At 41.7% G+C, this 19,338-nt stretch overlaps 1 protein-coding gene across 2 annotated transcripts in view; it reads right to left on the reverse strand.

The window, feature by feature from the left end:
• Nucleotides 1-769: 769 nt before the first annotated feature.
• The window catches only part of LOC146797519 (inter-alpha-trypsin inhibitor heavy chain H3-like), a 415,853-nt gene continuing 397,284 nt past the window's right edge, over nucleotides 770-19,338 (reverse strand). For both annotated transcript variants that reach the window (XM_085624536.1, XM_085624537.1), the window contains 2 exons: nucleotides 1,841-1,949; nucleotides 770-1,723 (listed from right to left, as the gene is read on the reverse strand). In XM_085624536.1, coding sequence (XP_085480662.1) covers nucleotides 1,564-1,723; nucleotides 1,841-1,949 — 269 coding nt within the window. In that variant the 3' untranslated portion in view covers nucleotides 770-1,563. The remainder of the gene's footprint in view (nucleotides 1,724-1,840; nucleotides 1,950-19,338) is intronic.

Here is a 19,338-nt window from a genome sequence, read left to right on the forward strand (position 1 = left end):
CACCATTTATTTCCGATTAATGGTACCTCCTGAGATCCGAGACAAAAACAAAGTGGAACTCTCGTGGGAATCCGATCTGGGAACAAATTGGCCTATCTCTTTTTGGAACAGAATTTGGACAAAACTTAGGAAATCATCCAGAGCGGCCAGCACAACACAAACACTCTTCTTTATTTACAACAGATTGTTTCTTACTCCCACATACCTACATAAAATACACAACACAAATCTCAACACTTGCTGGACATGTTCCCAGGTTCACGCTGATCTCCATCATATGCTTTTCACATGTCCACATGTTTTTATATTTTGGAAACAGGTCTGGCACCAAATCAACACTATATTTCACACCACAATTCCACTCTCCCCTACAAACATTTTCCTAGTTAGTTTAACACCGGACTGGAAAACAAGTCAATCTCAGTTACCACTTATTGATTTGTTAATAGCTGTAGCTTTTCAGCAAATATCAAAAAACTGGAAAGATTCCTCTAAATTGTCCTATTTAGCTTGGTGGTATGCTGTATGTCACAATCATCGCCTTGATACAGCACTCGTTCATCCTATCTCTCTTGCTACTAAACGTTCTCACCTTTGGGGCCCACTCACACAATTTCTAGACGATACCGTGAAGAAAACTCCTTTACCTGCTCCCTCACAACAAGAAGTGACCAAGCCTCCGTGACCTCCTATTGTTTATTTATAATTATGTTTAATTTATCATTTTCTATTATATATATCTATATATATATATATATATTTTAATTTTAATTGTGTATTTTTGACATGTACTGTTATTTACGATTTCTGTGAACCTTTGCTTGTATTCATATCATCTTCTATATTATCCTTTTACTATTTTAATGGATATTATATATCGTTATTCTTTATTACACCTTCATGTATTTATATATTAACAAATAACTGCATATATGAAGTATTGTTTTTATGATCATAATAATCTCTCCAATAAACCTTTTCTTGAACTTAAAAAAAAACAATACCAGCAGTGAGATATCTGTCTAGCGAGTGACATAAACACCACTACAAAAGGCAGAAATCCCATGTTCACATTGCATGGTAGGAACGTTATATGTCTCAGTCATATAATGCAATGTGTTATATGACATTACAAGCCCCAGCGAAGCAATGTCTTTAATATAGCAACCTAAATCCAGTTAATTGATCAAAATGTTCATGTAGGCTTTCCTAAGATTACCCAACAGCTGCTAAATACTTGATCTCTGTAGTAAATATAGGCCTGTGTGAGGATGGTGTGGTTCCCCTCCTACTAATTAATAATAGTTATTATCCTGAGCACATTCATGGTGGGGGTAAATTATCCAGATACACGATCTACCTAATTTATGTGTCTGGTGCAATATTATATATGTGTACTTCAGTTATCAAATAAAAATTGCCCTGTTAATACATGCAATCTGTAATAAATCAAACAATATGACATCCATTATGCTAGTAGTAAAGAGTAAACAGACTGTGTGCTAGAGACTGGGTTATTTGGAGTTCTATATAATCCTATAGACTGCTGGTATTCCAGGGTGGTCAGATAGGTGTCTTGGATGAATCAATCATGTCAAAAAGGCCTGGGATTATGTAATTTTTTGCATTTCCATCAATCAGTCCATTTCCATTATCGTCTGCAAACCAGCAAAATGTGTTGACAGCTTTTTGAGGGTCTTCTCGATAATCCTCACGCCATTGGCTGAAAGATTATTAAAAAAGGTTATTTGTATTCTGAATTATTCATAATACATCAAACCAGAGAATTGACATCAGGAAGAAAATATGAAAAATATTGAAAAGGCCCTTTGTTTCTTACCCCTTCACCACTACTTCTCTTCCTTTCATCACCACTACTGCTCTAGGTTTCCGTTCATCAGAGACAAGAATATCATACACCTCAGCATCCAGGAGATGATAGAATTGCCCTGTAATTAAGAAACAATTGAGATGTGTTACTCACTTTTACTATTTTGATTCATATTCATACCCACTTAGTGGCACTTGTCAGTGTGACCCATCAAGAGAGGTAAATGATGGTGCTGAGTACATTATTTATAGGCAAATAGAAACTTGGCCAAAGAGAGTATTTATACGTGGCCCTAGTCCTCCTTCAGTTTTGTTTCTTCATGATTTAGCATTTACGTCGCACAAAACTGAGTCAGCTGAATTGAAACTACATGATGCTCAGAAAAGACAAAAGCAGAGGGCTTTCTTGAATACAAAGGATAACGAGAGTCTTATCTGCATTCAGGAAAAAATTAGCCAAAAATTTGATTTGGTAGAAGAAGGCAGCTATGCTAATCTCAAGATTGACATGGAAAGTCTGGTATACACATCTTGACCAAAGACAGTATACATTCTGAGAATGACATGAGTAATATTTGCATAGACAATTTAGAGAATTCCACATGGCTCCATGACATCTTTGCTTGGACCACTGGGTAGAACATTTCATAATTTGTGTAACTCGTGGAAGCATCTACTGCCCATGTACTGATATGGGCAACAAAATATAGGTTGGAATCTAAGTAGCTGTCTGATATTTTTTTATTTTGGGAGAAAAAAATTAAACAAATATATCAAGTAGATAATTTTGTTTCCAAATTAGACTATCCTTTGATAGTAGAAATCTTCCAAGCAAAGCGAGTTATCACAAAAATTATTGCAGGAGGCCCCAGTTACTTTTCTTGACTGAAACATGGTTGATGAAGGTCCCTGGGTACAGTGCCTTTTTCAATCTGAAATTCAGTGTTAGCTGCGGGAGGGCAGATGTGATTACCATAGTGTACCCCCTTATACACCCACTACACTCAGATCGCAACTTTAGTGAGGCAGAAGGCTTTTACAATCTTGAAAATGCCCTGACAAATTGTATTTTTGGCCTGTTTGAAGTAATGAAAACAGGAACTACTGAAGATGTGGATCGGGTTGCCCCTTGAAACTTTTACCCCAACAACTGGTGCCAGACATAAATGTGGCACCACAAGGCACCTGGAGAAAACACATTCTGTAAAAGTGGAAGAATAGAAGAATGCCCTACGGGTCCCCCAAAGGTTCACTTTGGCAGAGAGCTTTTGTTGTTGATACCATCTGATGAAAGGTGCGAGTATGAGGTTGTCCAAAAGGTAGGGTGGCAGTGACTGTGAAAAAGGTGAATTAAAACTGTTTAGGGGATATCAAATCATTCTTTAATGTAAAGATTTTTGTTGCAGAGTGAAAAGCCAAAATGGTTAAGGTTACTATAGGGGTATAATGTAACTGAATAGGTCAGTATGTGTGGGTGAGGTATACTTGGCTCAACATCTTTTGTGTCCTCGTAGTCTGAACATGAATGATCTGTGGGACTTCTTCAGGACCAAAATGGGAACAGAAATGAGCCTACCCATCACCTATATTGTATTACAAGAGGGCCCACTTTAAAAGGGAGTTATCTACTTTTTCAGATCGTGCAACCTAGAGAAAAAAAAACCAATATTAGAAACCAATAGAAAAAACATTGCATATTTGATATAGGACATCCTTATAAAAGAGTGTCCAGATTGTGGACAAATGCATCAAACTGGTACTCGATAGTTACCAGGTGTAAGAACATGTAACAAAAAACAGACATATTAACAGTGTGTGTGGGCATAACCTACATATAATGGTAACATGTATCACAGAGCCGTTCATCGTGTCACACGTCAAATCAACATGAAACAAGGTTCTTTAAAATATCGAGGGGTCTCACCCTGTGGATCAATCACAACTATCAACATGTCTGGTATAAGCAGTCCTCATTCGACAGGGAGTTCCTGATTGTGGACCTATGCATCCAGCAAATACTCCCTAGATAAAAGAGCATATAGTAAAGGACATGCAAATTAACACAGTGCAGTGTGTGGGGTTTATAGGGGTATCGGGTGGGAAGTACATTTCTTATAGTTAATGAATAATTAATTTGCACATAATATTTTTTATTTAATTGGTAATTATTTGTTAATTGTATGATTAATTTTATTTTTTTTATTACGTTTCTGGTGCAGGTGGGGTATTTTCTACGGTATAGTGTTGGAAGTAAATGAATTATAATTCATTAATAATTTATTGTCAATTAATATTAATAATGTAATTGAAAATTAATTGTGTTTTTGTATGGATAAAGGGTGTGTAGACAATTCATTTTAATAATTAATTAATAATGTTAATGTATAGTAATTATTGAAATGATAAATATTTATGTAAAATATGCAATTAAAATATTCTTTATGTTATATTTTAGGTATTTAGGTGTGAACTATGGCATTTGTAGAGTTAATGAAGTGAAGCTATTTTAATATAAATCATTTTTTAGAGTTAATTATTAATTATACTTGTTTAATTGAAAATTAATTATAAAAATGGTGCAAATAATATTTTCTTATTTTATATATTAGGTGTGGGTTGTTTGTTTTGTATGGATAAAGGTTGGGGAGGTAATGACACAATTAGTTTTTTTAATAGTTAAATATTATTATTATTAATTTAATAAATATTGAATTGTGTAACATGTGTAAATAATACCATTTAAAGATTTATTTAAGATATGTGTCGTGTACTTTATAGAAATACAGGGTAGAAAGTTATTCAAGTAATAATAAATATAAAGGTAGTTAAATAAGGTTTTATAAATATGTTATTTATTATTGTCTGTGTTCATTGTGTTGTGCTTTTTAAATGTAAATGATATTGTATTTATTGGTTAATATAATTTGCGAAAATAGTTTTGTATTTTAACTAGAATAATATTTGTAGTTATTTTTATATATACTAAAACATATTTAATTGACATTGTTTTAAATGTTTTTTATGTTTATATATTTATATCTATTGTTATTTAGTATGTTTTTGAAATTATTTTATTTTGTTCAAATAATTAGTCTGGTTCTGTGGGAATAGTACATTTTACCCCTCTGCAATCCAAGACTTTCCCTAACTTTGCACTGACTGGAGTGGGAATAGTAAATGTTAACCCTTCCACTATTCAACACTTTCTCTGCTGTTGCATTGTAGGAACAATAAATGTTAACCCTTTGCTATCCAACACTTTCCCTACTGTTGCACTGACTGGAGTGAGAATAGTAATTGTTACCCCTCTGTTATCTAACCCTTTCCCTACTGTTGCACTGACTGGAGTGGAATAGTAACTGTTAACCCGTCTGCAATCCAAAACTTTCCCTACTATTGCACTGACTGCGGTAGGAATAGGAAATATTACCCACCCCCCCCCCCTCCATGCAATCCAACACTTTCCCTAATGTTGCACTGGCTGGAGTGGGATTAGTACATTCTAACCCCTTTGCAATCTAACACTTTTCCTACAGTTGCACTGACTCAAATGTGGGAATGGTAAATTTTACCCCTACGCAATCCAACACTTTCCCTACTGTTGCACTGACTGGAGTGGGAATAGTAAATGCTGCCCCTCCACTATCCAACACTTTCCCTACTGATGCATTGACTAGGGTGAGAATAGTAAATTGTATTCCTATGCAATCTAACACTCCCTACTGTTACACTTACTGGAACGGGAATAGGACATTGTACCCCTCCGCAATCCCACACTTTCCCTATAACTGCACTGACTGGTGTGGAAATAGTAAGTTTTACACCTCCACTATCCAACACTTTCCGCATGTTGCACTGACTGGAGTTGAAATAGAAGAATTACACCACTCCACAATCCAACGCTTTCCCTACTGTTGCATTGAGTGGAGTATTTTTTTAAACCATTTCATATATTTTATTTTTATTACATTACTGTGATTATTTAATATATTCAATGTTTACTATTTAAATTTACATATATTTTAAAAAATGAAATGTTATACCATGATATTATTGACAACACTATTTGCATAATTTACATGATAAGTATAGCATTACAATATTTTTGACATCGATAGTTATGTCACAATATTTTTGTATGGGGATATTCTGGGGGTCAATATTTTGCCAGTGAACCTACAGAGAGGAATAATAATTTCCAGAGACATCAAAAAGGGTTTGGTTTTGCCAATGTGAAGAATTACTGGAACCCAAAGTGAAAAAAGAGGGTAAGAAAAGAACAGTGGTGGTTAGTACCTTCTCTCCTGTCAGTAATGAGGTCAAGAAAATCATTCTATGGCATTGGCCAATGTTGAGGGACACTTGCACTAAGGCACTCTTTGCATTTCAGAAAAATAAAAACATTTGAGCTCATGTAGTCAAGGCCTTCAGGGAGTCAACCAAGAGGAATAATATTGGTGTCATGTGGGAGCTCCCAGCGGTGGTAGGACACTACGGATGTGGTGACTGCTCACTGTGTGAACTTATAGGGGATACAAAAGAGTGGCAAACCAATGATAACATGTACAGCTTGAAAGCATTTTCTAACTGTAAGATTCATAATGTGATTTACATAATACAATGCCCTTGTACACTTGTATATGTTGGCCAGACTTCACAGATGGTTAAACAACGGTCAGCTCAGGAGCCGCATAAAATGTGAGGTCGATGGAGCTACATGGTTCAAACACTCATAGTGATCAGAGCCTGGATAACCTTTTTGCTGGTTGACGAAGAGTGCTGAAACATGAACAAATCAGTGATTCTATCTGTGGTTGGAAGGAGAGGGTACTGTCAAATTTGATTCCGAGATACCTTACTGAATTTTCGAGACACCCAGTCTGCAGCGCATCCTTAGGCCAGCAAGGTCTCAGAACATTAGACGGAGCATCTCCAAGGATCACAATCTCCGTCTTATCCGGGATGCATTTCATTTGGTGCAGGGCCAACCACTGAAACCCCTTAGCGTGACATTTTGAGATGAGCTCCCTGTCTAGCTCCTCTCCCCTGACACAGGAGAAGAGAAGCTGCGTATCATTCACATATGAGATTACTTTTGCGCCCATTGACTCTGCTAATGTTGCTAAAGGCGTAAGGTAAATATTGAACAAAGCGGGGCTTAGGGCAGATCCCTGAGTTACTCCCACAGTCAGAGTTCTAGCTTAATATGAAAATGGACAGCCATAGTTCTTGGCTTTGATTGCTTAAAAAAGAGGTAAGCCATTTCAGGGCAGTGTTTCGCATTCCTATTGCCTGAAGGCGTTCAAGTAGTTTTAAATGGGGAACCATGTCAAAAGCCACGGTAAGGTTCAATATGATCAGGATGACCTTGCCTCCCTTATCAAGGGTGCTTCTGACATGCTCTGCTACTTCCAGAAGTGCTGTGTCAGTGCTAAAGTGAGGTTGGAAACCTGATTGACTGGGATATAATAGTTTGTTTCCTTCCAGGTATTGGGATGGTTGATGATTAGGTGCCTTCTCCGACATTTTTAGAGAAGTCAGGGAAGAGGGAGATGGGCCTATAACTTGCTGGTTGCTTCAGGTCAGCTGAAGGTTTTTTCAGCAGAGGGAGCACTTTTGCCCTTTTGCAGCATGCAGGAACCATGCCAGACGCCAGCGAGGTGTTTAGTATATTATTTACTATTGGATTGATAGTTCGGGCGGCTATGATCAGCAAGTTAATAGGAAATGTGTCCGATGGGGAGCACAAATTCAGGCATTCAAAAGCTGTGAGTGTAAGATTGGCCTGAAGGGACCTGATCTTTTCATAAAAGAATATATGTCAATCGATCACATGTCCAGCACTAACATTTGTACAAGAGTTCTCTTATGAATTTGATGTATGTACATGCCAATTGAATTGATTTTGAATAATTTGTACATCAATTATACATGCTCACAGACATGAGGGGTTGCCAGCTCTGGCTGAGTGAGTCCCACGTGACAATTATTGAGATGCTGATTGTATAATACCCTGTATCGTGATCGTATTGGGTGGTCCCTTTTAAAATTGTGTGATGAATGAGGAGGAAGTGTAAGTGTCAGGGAACTGCTGGACTAAGTTGTGATAAAGAGTTCTCCATTCGGTCTAAGGGGTTAATTACGAGTCTGGTGTTCCACGGACATGCCAGATTCACAGGGGTGCACCAGTGAAGGTCTCCTCACTGCCTGATTACAACTCAGGCGGTCGGACTGCCATGGGACTGCCCCCCAGACCCACCATTCCCTGGAGGTGGCACGGTCATCCAGAGGCCGCAAGATGCTTAGATGGTCCCGGCAAGCATATTACGAGTTTCCTCTCCGCCAGGGATTTCATTGTGGTTCCTCCTCCATGAAAACCCTGGATCAATGAAAACCCTGGAGGAGAGAAAACAAAGTGCCTCATGCCCTGTGTATGCACACAGAGGGCTCAACATGGGCCCCCCTGTGAGCATGCACACCATTCGCTGCATGGCATGGAACTTCGAGGGTGGATTCCAGATGGTTGGAACCTTTTCTGTCCCTGAGGCTCTGATCAAGGGGCCTGTCAACTTGCCCTTGGAGCACCTCTGGTAGTCATGGCTCAGGAGGGGAGTAGGGTTCAAACAGCAGAGCAGGCCTCTGAGGGTTCAAGGCAGGCTTCAAGCTGCAAAGTAGTCCTTCCAGGTGCAGCACATCAGTCTTCTGAAGTACACAGCAGCAGGCAGTCTTCTGAGAGTCCTTCCTCACTCCCAGAAAGTGTACTGAAGAGTGGGTCACAGGGGCCTATTTTTATACCTGTAGCCTTCTTTGAAGTACAAGAAGTTTCTAGAGAATTCCCATTGAAGTGCCCATCCTGTCAGTTGATGGCCCATCTAGGCACAACTAATCTCTCTATTGTATGGCTGTCTGGGAGGAATAAACAAACTCCGATGCCAACTACTCCAAGTCATGTGACCTAGGATCCGGCTGCATGCACCAAATGGTTAGTGCAGGAAACTGCCAACTTTCTAAAAGTGGCATTTTCAAAAATTGCAGCTTGAAATCCACCTTTATAATTAAAGAGGGATTTAAATTACAATTTCTCAGACATCAAACCCAAAATGTTGACCTGCTCCAATTCAAAAGATCGTGGCTATTAAATGTAAGAAACAACCCCCTAATATTATCCTATGGGAGAGGAAGGCCTCACAGTAGTGAAAAATGTACTTATGAATTTTTCACTAACAGGTCATGTAAAACTTAGCAGTACATGTACATCCCTTGAAATACTATGTACCCTGCCCTTGGGGCACCCTAGGGGCTACCTTAGGGGTAACATATGCTATAAAAGGGGAGTTTAAGACTTGGCAAGGGGTTTATATTGCCAAATCAAATTGGCTGTTTAAAACTGCATTCAGGCTGCAATGGCAGGCCTGGGGAATGTTTTAAGGGGCATCAGAGGTGGGTGGCACAATCAGGCCCTGGGTGTATGGCATACCACTGTACTAGGGATTTATAAGTAAATTAAATATGGCAATCAGGTGTAAGCCAATCTTACCATGTTTTAGGAGTGTGCAAAAGCACTTTAGTGCTGGTTAGAAGAGGTAAAGTGCACAGAGTCCTAAGGCCAACGAAAACTTACCCCGTAAATAGGTTGGCTAAGGCAAAACGTTTGGGGGTAGACCACCTTAAGACTGACAGATTTAACAGGCTGCCAGTCATTTTACCTGCTTAACTGTGGACGGATTGACTAGAAAACTGCAAAGCAAGGATAGCGCTGACCTTTGACTATGGTATGAAGACCTACAAAATACAGAGCTGTCCTGAGATCTGCAAGGTGGTCACCTCAAGAGACTCTGTTAAGAAGTTTGTAGTCCAATTATCAAAGTCAAAGAATCAAATCAAAATCATTGTGATGGTCATCGCTTTGATGACTGTCTCTAGCTTTTATCTGTGGTGAGCCTGCACCATAATGACAATTCCCATATCTATTCATGCCTCCCTGGGTCATGATTTAAACAAGGGACACTGCAGGAGTGGAGTAGTTCCGCTTGAAAGTGTCACCAGAAAAGGTTTCTTCCATCTTTTTCTACTTTGTGCATTGTGCTTAGTGTATCATCATTTTTTTTAAAGTTCCAACATAGCCGTCATGTTTAGAAGCAACTTATCGGTCATCTTTGATCAGTAAATCATTGATAAATTATGGACAATCAATCACAGAGAAGGTGATAGGAGGAATGCTTCAAATTGTCCAAAATGTAGCCAATTGCTCTGGCAGCCATTCCAATCCATTGCTTTTTTCCCACTTTGGCACACTAGTAGAAGCCTGTTGTTGGAATGTGATTTATTAATAGGTGTAGGTAGGTACCTACCACTAGTAATAAGGCCAAAATCACAATATAAGGCCCAGTCTAAGCCTCATTAAATTATTCCCTTGTATAACACTTGGTAGCTGGCACCGCGCAGGCTGGTTTAACTTAGGAGACAGGTGTGTAAAGCATTTAAAAACAACAATACATTGAATAAGTAAGGCACAACACACAATAACGACCCAATACCAATTTATAAAAATAGGACATATTTTAATGATTAAAATGACACCAAAAGACAAAATTCTAATGTAGGAAACCGAAGATATGTATTTGTAAAGATGAAATACTTTCTATTGCCTAAAAACGAAAAGTGCCAACTTGGGATATCTGGTTGTGCTTGACCAGAACAAAGTCAAAGTTTGAGGCCGATTGTGATGAAGCGTGGGTCAGAGGCACTGAGCGGTAAGGCCTGGTCAAGTTTTTACCTTTGGGCCTCATGAGTTTAGCAGTGCTAGAGTAGGATTGCCCTGCTCCCGCAGAGTCAAACCCATGGTTGAACCACCCACCAGATTAGGAGTTTTCTCCTGTCTGGCATGCTGTTCTTTGGCGTTATCATGGCAGTGCCTATGAAATAGGCACTGCAATGGGAAGATCAAAATCAATACCTGCATGGCAGGGACTGCTGCAGTCTATGCCGTGCAGGTACTGGGGTACCTGCCCCCCACCCCCTGCATGCACCACATGTACATGAGGCAACAATAAGGTCCCCTTTGTTTCCTTTCCACCACGGTTTTCATGGTGGGCTCACCGCCATGAAATCCGTGGCAGAGAGGAAACTTGTAAGATGTTTGGCGGGACCAGGGTGGTCCCGCCATGCATGTTGCCGCCTCATCCCTGGAGGCTGCAGTGGTCCCAGGGTGGTCTGACCACCCTGGTCATAATAGGTCAGTTGGAAGACCTCCACCAGTGCGCCCCCGTGAGTCAGGGAGTTCATGGACTGCCAGACTCATAATGAGGTCCTTTAGTCATGTTTCTGGGTCTTTTTCTCTCGAAGTCAAGCGAGGCACATGTCAGGCTGGTTTTTGAGTCGACGACAGCGGCATGGTTCAGCATCAGGCCTCAGTTAAATCCTGGAAGTCTTGAGCTCCCGAGCTTTCAGTGCAACAAACTTGAAATCTAGGCCAGGTCAGGGTTGACACTCGACAATGGGTTGGTCAACTTATGGTGTTTTTTACCAAAGATTTTCCAAAGGTCTACAGACTTCTGGAAGGTCCTTATGGGGTTCCAAAGTGTCCACACCACCAATTCAAGATTCAAGAAGCTCTGTGTTGCTCCTTTAGATGTTGGAGCTACGCCTCCCACAATGCACCTGGCCAAATCCAAAGTGCAGTTGAAGGTGGTCAGCTGATTTCTTCTTGCTGGAGATGGTGCAGGTGCAGGTGCAGCTCTTTTTAACCTGTTGCTTTTAGGAAGTCCTCTCCTTCACTTTTCAAATCAAGGCTGCGTCCTTATGGGTCATAGTTCCAAATTATGCAGCAGGTGCAGTCATTCATAGTGCAATCCTCTTGGTGCAGGCCAGAGTTCCAGGAGGGCAGTCTTTCTTCATTTTGTATTTTCAGGCGGGGATCTGAGTTGCTGGGCAGCTCTCCCATATTTATCCAGTGTTTTGGGGTGGCAGGCTGTGGGACACATTGACCAATTAGGTACAGGGTGCCACCCACAAGTATGACTGCTTCCTTCAAAGTATGGTAAATTCTTGTCACAGAAATCACTGTCCTTTTAAAATACAAAATGAAGAAACTGTCTCCTGGAGTTTAAAATCTGGCAAATCCAACCCACTGGCGTGGCTACGTTTCCCTAATTCTTTCCTTTCAGCCCCTATCCTAATTCAATTACTGGGGCTCCTGCCTGGCTGGGCGTTCAGGATGTTTGTCCTAAGTGTTTTGTTTTTCCCTCTTTAAAAACCAGTTTGGCTACTCCACCACCTTATCAGAGCAGTTTGGCTCAGCCCGTCAAAGGCTTGTGAATCAGGAGAGGCTGCTGGAAAGCTGGCTATTGGTTCATAACAAAAGCAAGTTCAATAACTTATTTTCTGTGATGGTTATAATAACACCAACCTTGGCAAGTTGTTGGATTTATTCTATCCTTTTAATAGTTTGAAGTATATTTGTAGCTCACTCCTGTCAATAATTATACTTGATTAAAGTATTGCCATATTGGCCAATGGAACCAATGTGCTGCAATGGGGAAAAATGTAATTGCCACTTTTTCCCTCACCAGGGCATATAAAACATATTTTTTTAGGGCAGACCTTATGGGTGACCTATATGGAAAAATTAGGTATTTTAAGACTTTGGAGGTACCTTTAATTCCAAAGTCAGATTTGCATATAATTTTATTTTAAAAGCAGTTTCAGTCTGCAAAGCAGGGCTGCCTTTAAAATGACAACAGGAAACACAGCGGTGCACACTTAAGTGTATTACATCTACTGGGCCTCTAAATCTACATGCCCTACCGTATACTAGGGACTTACTGGTAGGTTGTCTGTACGAATTGTAATTATACCTAATTACCATGTACTTTTGAACAGAGCACAGGCCCTGGGTCTGGTAGCACAGTCCATGGCACAATCAGACTCAGAAAACCAGCATCTAGTAGTCAATATGGAGGTACAAAGTGGAGGGACACTGCAAAAAGTCCTGGTTTCTCACACTTTTATTATACTAATCAATAGTCCATTCTGAACTGCCAGATGAGACCCCCACCTTAAAGGACCACAAGCTTTATTTCATTTTTATTGTTAAAAACTGTTTTACCGCAATTATCCAGTGGATGTAATTCAATCATTTAAAATATAGTACCAATAAAACCTAGACCATGCTGCTTGGCAAGTCAAAATCTTTTGCCCCAATCCAATGGGGCCGAATTCCATGCACCCACACCTGCCACTGTTGATATCATTAGAAATCTTGGTGTAATATTTGATGCATCTTTGTCCTTCCACCCACAAACTCTTGCAGTAGCAGGTATGTGTTTTAACTTGATAAAATCACTGAGAATTATCTCCAACTGGAAGCTAGGAAGACAGTTACTTGTGCACTGATAACTTCTATATTGGATTACTGTATGCTGGATCCTCAAAAGAAACTATTCAGAAACTTTAGGTTGTGCAGCCTTTCACCGCTGCTGCCCCTGCGGCCCCTTCCCCCCGGAATTCCCCGCTCCCGCCTCCCAGCCTCACCTCCCTCCCACCTGCCCTACTTAATGGCGCCCGCTGTGTGGTCATGCAGTGGAAGCATGTAGCGAGCGCGGCGCTGGCGCGCGAAAAGCCAGTCTGTCTGTGCCCGTCCGCGGCCAGCGCTAGGAACTCTGGACCTCCCACTATCCATCACTACGACACTACCACCCTCCTCACACTCAACTCTGGAAGACGTAGAGAATGCCAGCAGGCCTCGCGAACATGACCCACGGCCAGTTCTCCTGCCTCCACTGCCGCCAGACCCTCACCACCACCCCAGCCTCCAACACCGCCGACGCCAGCACTGGCAACACTCTAAAATGCACCCTCCTCAACGTACGCTCTATACGCAAACACGCTATTGAAATCTGGAACCTACTTCACTCTCTCTCGCCTGACATCACCTTCTTCACAGAGACCTGGACCAACGCATCCTCCGCCCCGACATCAGCACCACCATCCCAGACGGATACAAGATCCAGAGGAAAGATCACCTCAACCACCCAGGAGGGGGCTTCGCCGTCACCCACAAGAGCACCCTCCACCTTCAGCGAAACCTTCCCCTCCACCAAACACCTGCACTTCCAGATGCAGACCACCCCCAAAGCCACATTCTGAGTAACCCTCGTCTACAGACCCCCGGCCCCCAAACAGCCTTCGCCACCACCATCACCGACTTCATCGCACCCACGCCATCACCTCAACAAACTACATACTCATTGGAGACCTGACCTTCCACCTCGAGAACCCCAGCGACCCCAACTCCACTATCCTTCGTGACAACCTCGCCAGCATCAGACTTAAAACTACTCGTCAACACACCGACCAACAGAGCAGGACACACCCTCGAGCCCATCTTCACGGTAGGAAATAGTGTCTAATTCAGCCATACAATGCAGCCGCCATGGTCCAACCACCACTGCGTACACTCCGCCATCAACAAACCCAAGGCACCCAAACCAGCCCCATGCCTACCACGAAGGAACTGGAGCAAGGTTACCGACGAGCAACTTAACTCCACCCTCACCTGAGACAACCACACCTGGGCACCCAACGCAAACGACGCAGCCAGATAACTCCACACCTGGATCTCCAACTGCGCAGACGAGCTCGCCCCACTATGCAACCCCGACAGACAACACCCCAGGAAAGCTGCCTGGTTCACCATCACTCTCCAAGAAGCCAGACTCACCTGGAGAAGAACTGGAGAAACACCAAGACAACCAAAAACCACACCACCTACAAGGACACCACGATGGACTACAACAACCAGATCAGAGCCACCAAGAGGAACTTCATCCACAACAAAATCCTGGCCAACTCCACCAACTCCAAGGAACTTTTCAGTGTCATTCAAGAATTCACCAACCCACGCAGCGAAGCCACATGCATCACCCCATCCCAAGACCTCTGCAGCAAGCTTGGAACCTATTTACACCTGAAGACCAAAAACCTCTACGACGACTTCATCGACCATCCACCAGGTGCCACAGACATCCCCCCGCCCCCAGAAACACCAGCCAGCCCACCATCTCCAACTGGACACCGATCACGGCTGAAGACACCACCTCGACCATGAAAAGCATCCACTCGGGGGCCGCCACCGACCCCTGCCCCCCTCACATCTACCACAGAGCCACCATCCCACCCGAACTACAACGCACCATCAACACCACCTTCAAAACAGGCACCTTCCCTGACGACTGGAAGCACGTAGAAGTCAGACCCCTGCTCAAGAACCCCACAGCTGATCCCACCGACCTCAAGAACTATCGGCCCATCTCACTCCTCCTCTTCACAGCCAAAGTTGCAGAGAAAACAGTCAACAGGAAACTGACACGATTCATTGAAGAGAACGCCGTCCTCAACCCATCCCAATCCGGATTCCGAAGCAACCACAGCACAGAAACAGCCTGTAGAGTTCTTCCTGTAATGGAATGTAGAACTTGTTATGGATTAGAATGTTGATCTTTGAAGGGAAGGTCAGTATTGTAATGCTGGAAGAATAGCTGGAGGTGCTTCCTTTACCTGCTACTAATAAAGATCATCATCATCACTACTCTGTGTTGGAAGTGGATCTTTACATTGGCGACGATGGACTCATGCTGCGCAGGGGGCAGACAGCAAGTACCTCCACCCCTGGATTAATTTCGGTTAAAGAAGAACCCACTGCTTCGAAAGCTGTGTTTCCTTGGATATGTGATCAAGATATCAGGTTTGGATATACCTGCATCTTGTTGGAATTCAAGAGTTTCTTCTACTTCATTACGTTTTCGGCATTTTGGTAATTTCTTACTTTACGTTCACCTGCTTATTTAACTTTAAATTTCTGTGGAGGAAGGAAATTACGTTTTAGAAGTAAAACGTGCGTGTGTGCAGAACGCTGTGAATTGGACAACCCTTTTTGAGCCAGAACGCTGTGAATTGGACAACTCTTTGAGCCAGGAAGGTTGAACTTCTTATTTGACTTCAGAAAAAATGCTCGCGCTTACTAAATCAACTCTAACTTTCTAACTTTATCGATAGCGCGCTTGTTATTACACTGGTAAATCATCGTTACTATTGCTACTGAGTGATCGCCAACTAACCGTCATTTCGCCAAGCGATCGTCATTTTTCAAGCTGCATCTGCGTTCCAAGCGTCCGTGGGGAGATGATGATTCTTTTCCTCGTTTACTGTGCCCAACTGCCAGTAGAAACCGACGCGCACCACGCATAGCACGTACAGCGGCCATTTTTGAGAGTTGGGAAAGTTTATTTCCTGGTTTACTGTGCCCAACTGCCAGTAGAAAACGACCCGCATCACGCATAGCACGTACAGCGGCCATTTTAGAGGGTTGGGAAGGTGCCCAACCGGGACTTCGTCTCGTTTTTCACTCCACAAGAGGATTACCAAAATTCCACAGCGTTTGAGCAGTATTTATGTATTGTTTATTTATTTATTACTAATTATTCTTCCACAGGTTATTGGAGTTGGATTTTGACTAACAGTAATTTAAAGTACAGATTAATAAGAGTACGACTGGATTTATCAGCCATGGCAGACCAAGGGTTAGCGACCCCTCCTTCTTTTCTTCCCACTCCTGGAGATCCTCCCATTCTTTGGAAAGAATGGAAAAAATTATTTTTAACATATATTCTGGCAACTGGAGCAGACAAGTATGGTCCAGTTCGCAAACAGGCTATCCTACTTCATCACCTGGGTGTTGAAGGGCGACGCTTGTATGAAGATCTGCCTGAAATTTCTCTAGGGATGGGTGATGGTCAACCATCTAATGTCTATGAAATGAGTATGCAGATGCTAGAAGTGAGGTTTGTCGCTAAGATCAATGTGGTACTTGAAAGGCATACATTTTTTTGTCGTATACAAAAACCAGATGAAGATATAGCAACATATGTGGGTGCTTTGAGAGGGCTTTCTTTGACCTGTCGCTTTGAAACATTAGCAGATTCACTCATTCGTGACCAAATTGTGAGATGTACAAATAATAAGAGAGTACGCGAGAAACTTCTTATCAAAGATTGTACCTTAGAAGAAGCCATACAGATAGCTAAAGGGCTTGAGCACACAGATCTTTGGATGAAAGAGATGGAGAAATGTAGTGGCTCAGTTGTATCAAAAGAAGTGATATTGAAAGATTTAAATTCTAAGGGATCGGAAATACATGCATATGTTGATGAAACTAAAAATGTAAAAAGTTTGGGGAAGCCGGAACCTAGACCAGTAGGTAAACAAGAAGATAAGTTTCATGAAAATAAGGGAATACCTGTGTACACACGCCCAAGAAGTATGGTAACTACAGCATTCACTCGTAATGTTAAATGTTATAGATGTGGGGCTCCTGGCCATATAGCTTCAAGTACTAGGTGCATGGCTAGGAATAGTATTTGTAGAGCATGTGGGAGAAGAGGTCATCTTGCTAAAGTGTGTAATGCCAAAACCCAATATGTACAAGAGGTTGACGATACCTGTGAAAGTGTCCAAGAGCTAATGTTATGTGTAGATGGTTTGTCCTTTCCTATGGAAGGAGATTGCAATGTTGTCAACAATATGGGGATTCCCATGGAGAGCACGGATAAGTTAGAAAAGCCTCATTCTATTATTTGTCTAGACATGAACAATGTGAAAATGTTAATTGATTCTGGAAGCCTATACACGCTTTTATCTAGAGACATGTACCTTGAAGTGTGGGGAGAAAAGAGTAATGTAAAAGAGTGGGGTAGTCCAGACATCAAAGCTGTAGGTTATGGAGGAAGGACAATAGAAATATTGGGTTTCAAGTGGATGTTAATAAGCTTTGAAGATAAGAAAATTTATGGGCGTGTTTATTTGACAAAACAGGGTTCAAATTTGCTTGGTTGGCGTCACCAAAAAGATCTGGGGATAATGTTAAATCCTAATGCCAATGAACCAGTTATATCCACCTTTGTTCACGATGTGGGTAATTATGGAACGAATTTGATGGATAGATTCCCAGGTGTTTTCACTGACAAATTAGGGAAGCTAGTGGATTTTTCTCATAAGATCATCTTGAAAAAGAACGCCATACCAATTGTCCATAAAGTTAGAAATGTTCCTCACTTGATGAGAGGGCCTCTCCAGGATGAATTAGACAAGTTGTTGAGTCAAGGGATTATTGAGCCCATTGAGGCCTCGGAATGGTTGGCGCCCATTGTGGTCGCTCCTAAGGAAGGAAATAAAATTCGTTTGTGTGTGGACTTGCGCGACTTGAATCGTAACATTTGGGTAGATAGACAGCCGCTACCTAATATATCTGAGATGTTGACTGCAATGGGGGGTGGAGCTGTTTTTAGTGTGATAGACATGTCATCAGCGTATCACCAAATTGATCTTTGCAAGGAATCAAGGCATCTCACGTCATTTGTGACACCATTGGGAGCCTTTCGCTATTGCAGGATGCCATTTGGTTTGGCATCTGCTGCGGCGGTATTCCAAAGGGTTATGCAGCAAGTGTTTTCTGGGTTGGACAACGTACTATTCTTCCAAGACGATGTGTTAGTTGTAGGGAAAAATGATGAGCATCACGATATGGTAATCGAAGAGGTTTTGAGAAGAATGGAAAAACATGGGCTTACAATTAAAAAGGAAAAATGTCAACTTAAGAGGAAAATGGTGACATATTTAGGTCATGAAATATCTGAGGCAGGGATTAGACCTAAAAAGAGTATTGTTTCAGCCATTAGTGAGGCTCCCATTCCACTTAGTAAGGAACAATTGAAATCTTTTTTTGGGGTTGGCAGAATATTGTTCCAAGTTTGTGAAAGGATTCACAGAGATAGTAGAACCTCTCAGACTGTTGATGAAAAGTGGTGTTGTGTTTAGTTGGGATGAAAAGTGCGATGAAGCTTTTAAATTGGTAAAGTGCTGTATACTCCATGCTCCTACGCTTGGTCATTTCAATGTTAATGCGAAAACAATTATTACGACTGATGCGAGTGCAGTTGGAGTTGGAGCTGTTCTAGCTCAAGTGTACAATGGAGAGGAAAGAATTATTGGGTTTGCATCCAGGAGGTTGCAGGGTGCTGAAGCCTCATACTCTGTGATCGAGAAAGAAGCATTAGCTTGCTGTTGGGGAATTAAGCATTTCCGCTACTTTGTTTGGGGTTTACCCTTCAAAGTTCGTACTGATCACAAACCTTTGATACATCTGTTTAAAGGAGGGAGAGGCTTAGAAGGTAATGTCACGCCAAGGATCTCAAGGTGGATTCTGTCGGTTATAGAATATAATTTTGAGATGGAATATGTGAAGGGATTGAAAAATGTGGTAGCAGATTGCTTGTCCAGATTACCAGCTGATGTTGTAGATGCAGATTCAGAAGATAGTGTAGAAGTAATTAAGTGTAGTGTTGAGCAAGCGTTTGATAAGGAAGAATGGGAGTCTGGTATGTTGAATGATGTGACTTTACAAGCTGTTATGGATTGTGTGTCAACAGGATGGAAAGATGGTCATGCACAAGA

This window comes from Triturus cristatus, chromosome 9 (assembly GCF_964204655.1).
Source record: "Triturus cristatus chromosome 9, aTriCri1.1, whole genome shotgun sequence".
Taxonomy (NCBI): domain Eukaryota; kingdom Metazoa; phylum Chordata; class Amphibia; order Caudata; family Salamandridae; genus Triturus; species Triturus cristatus.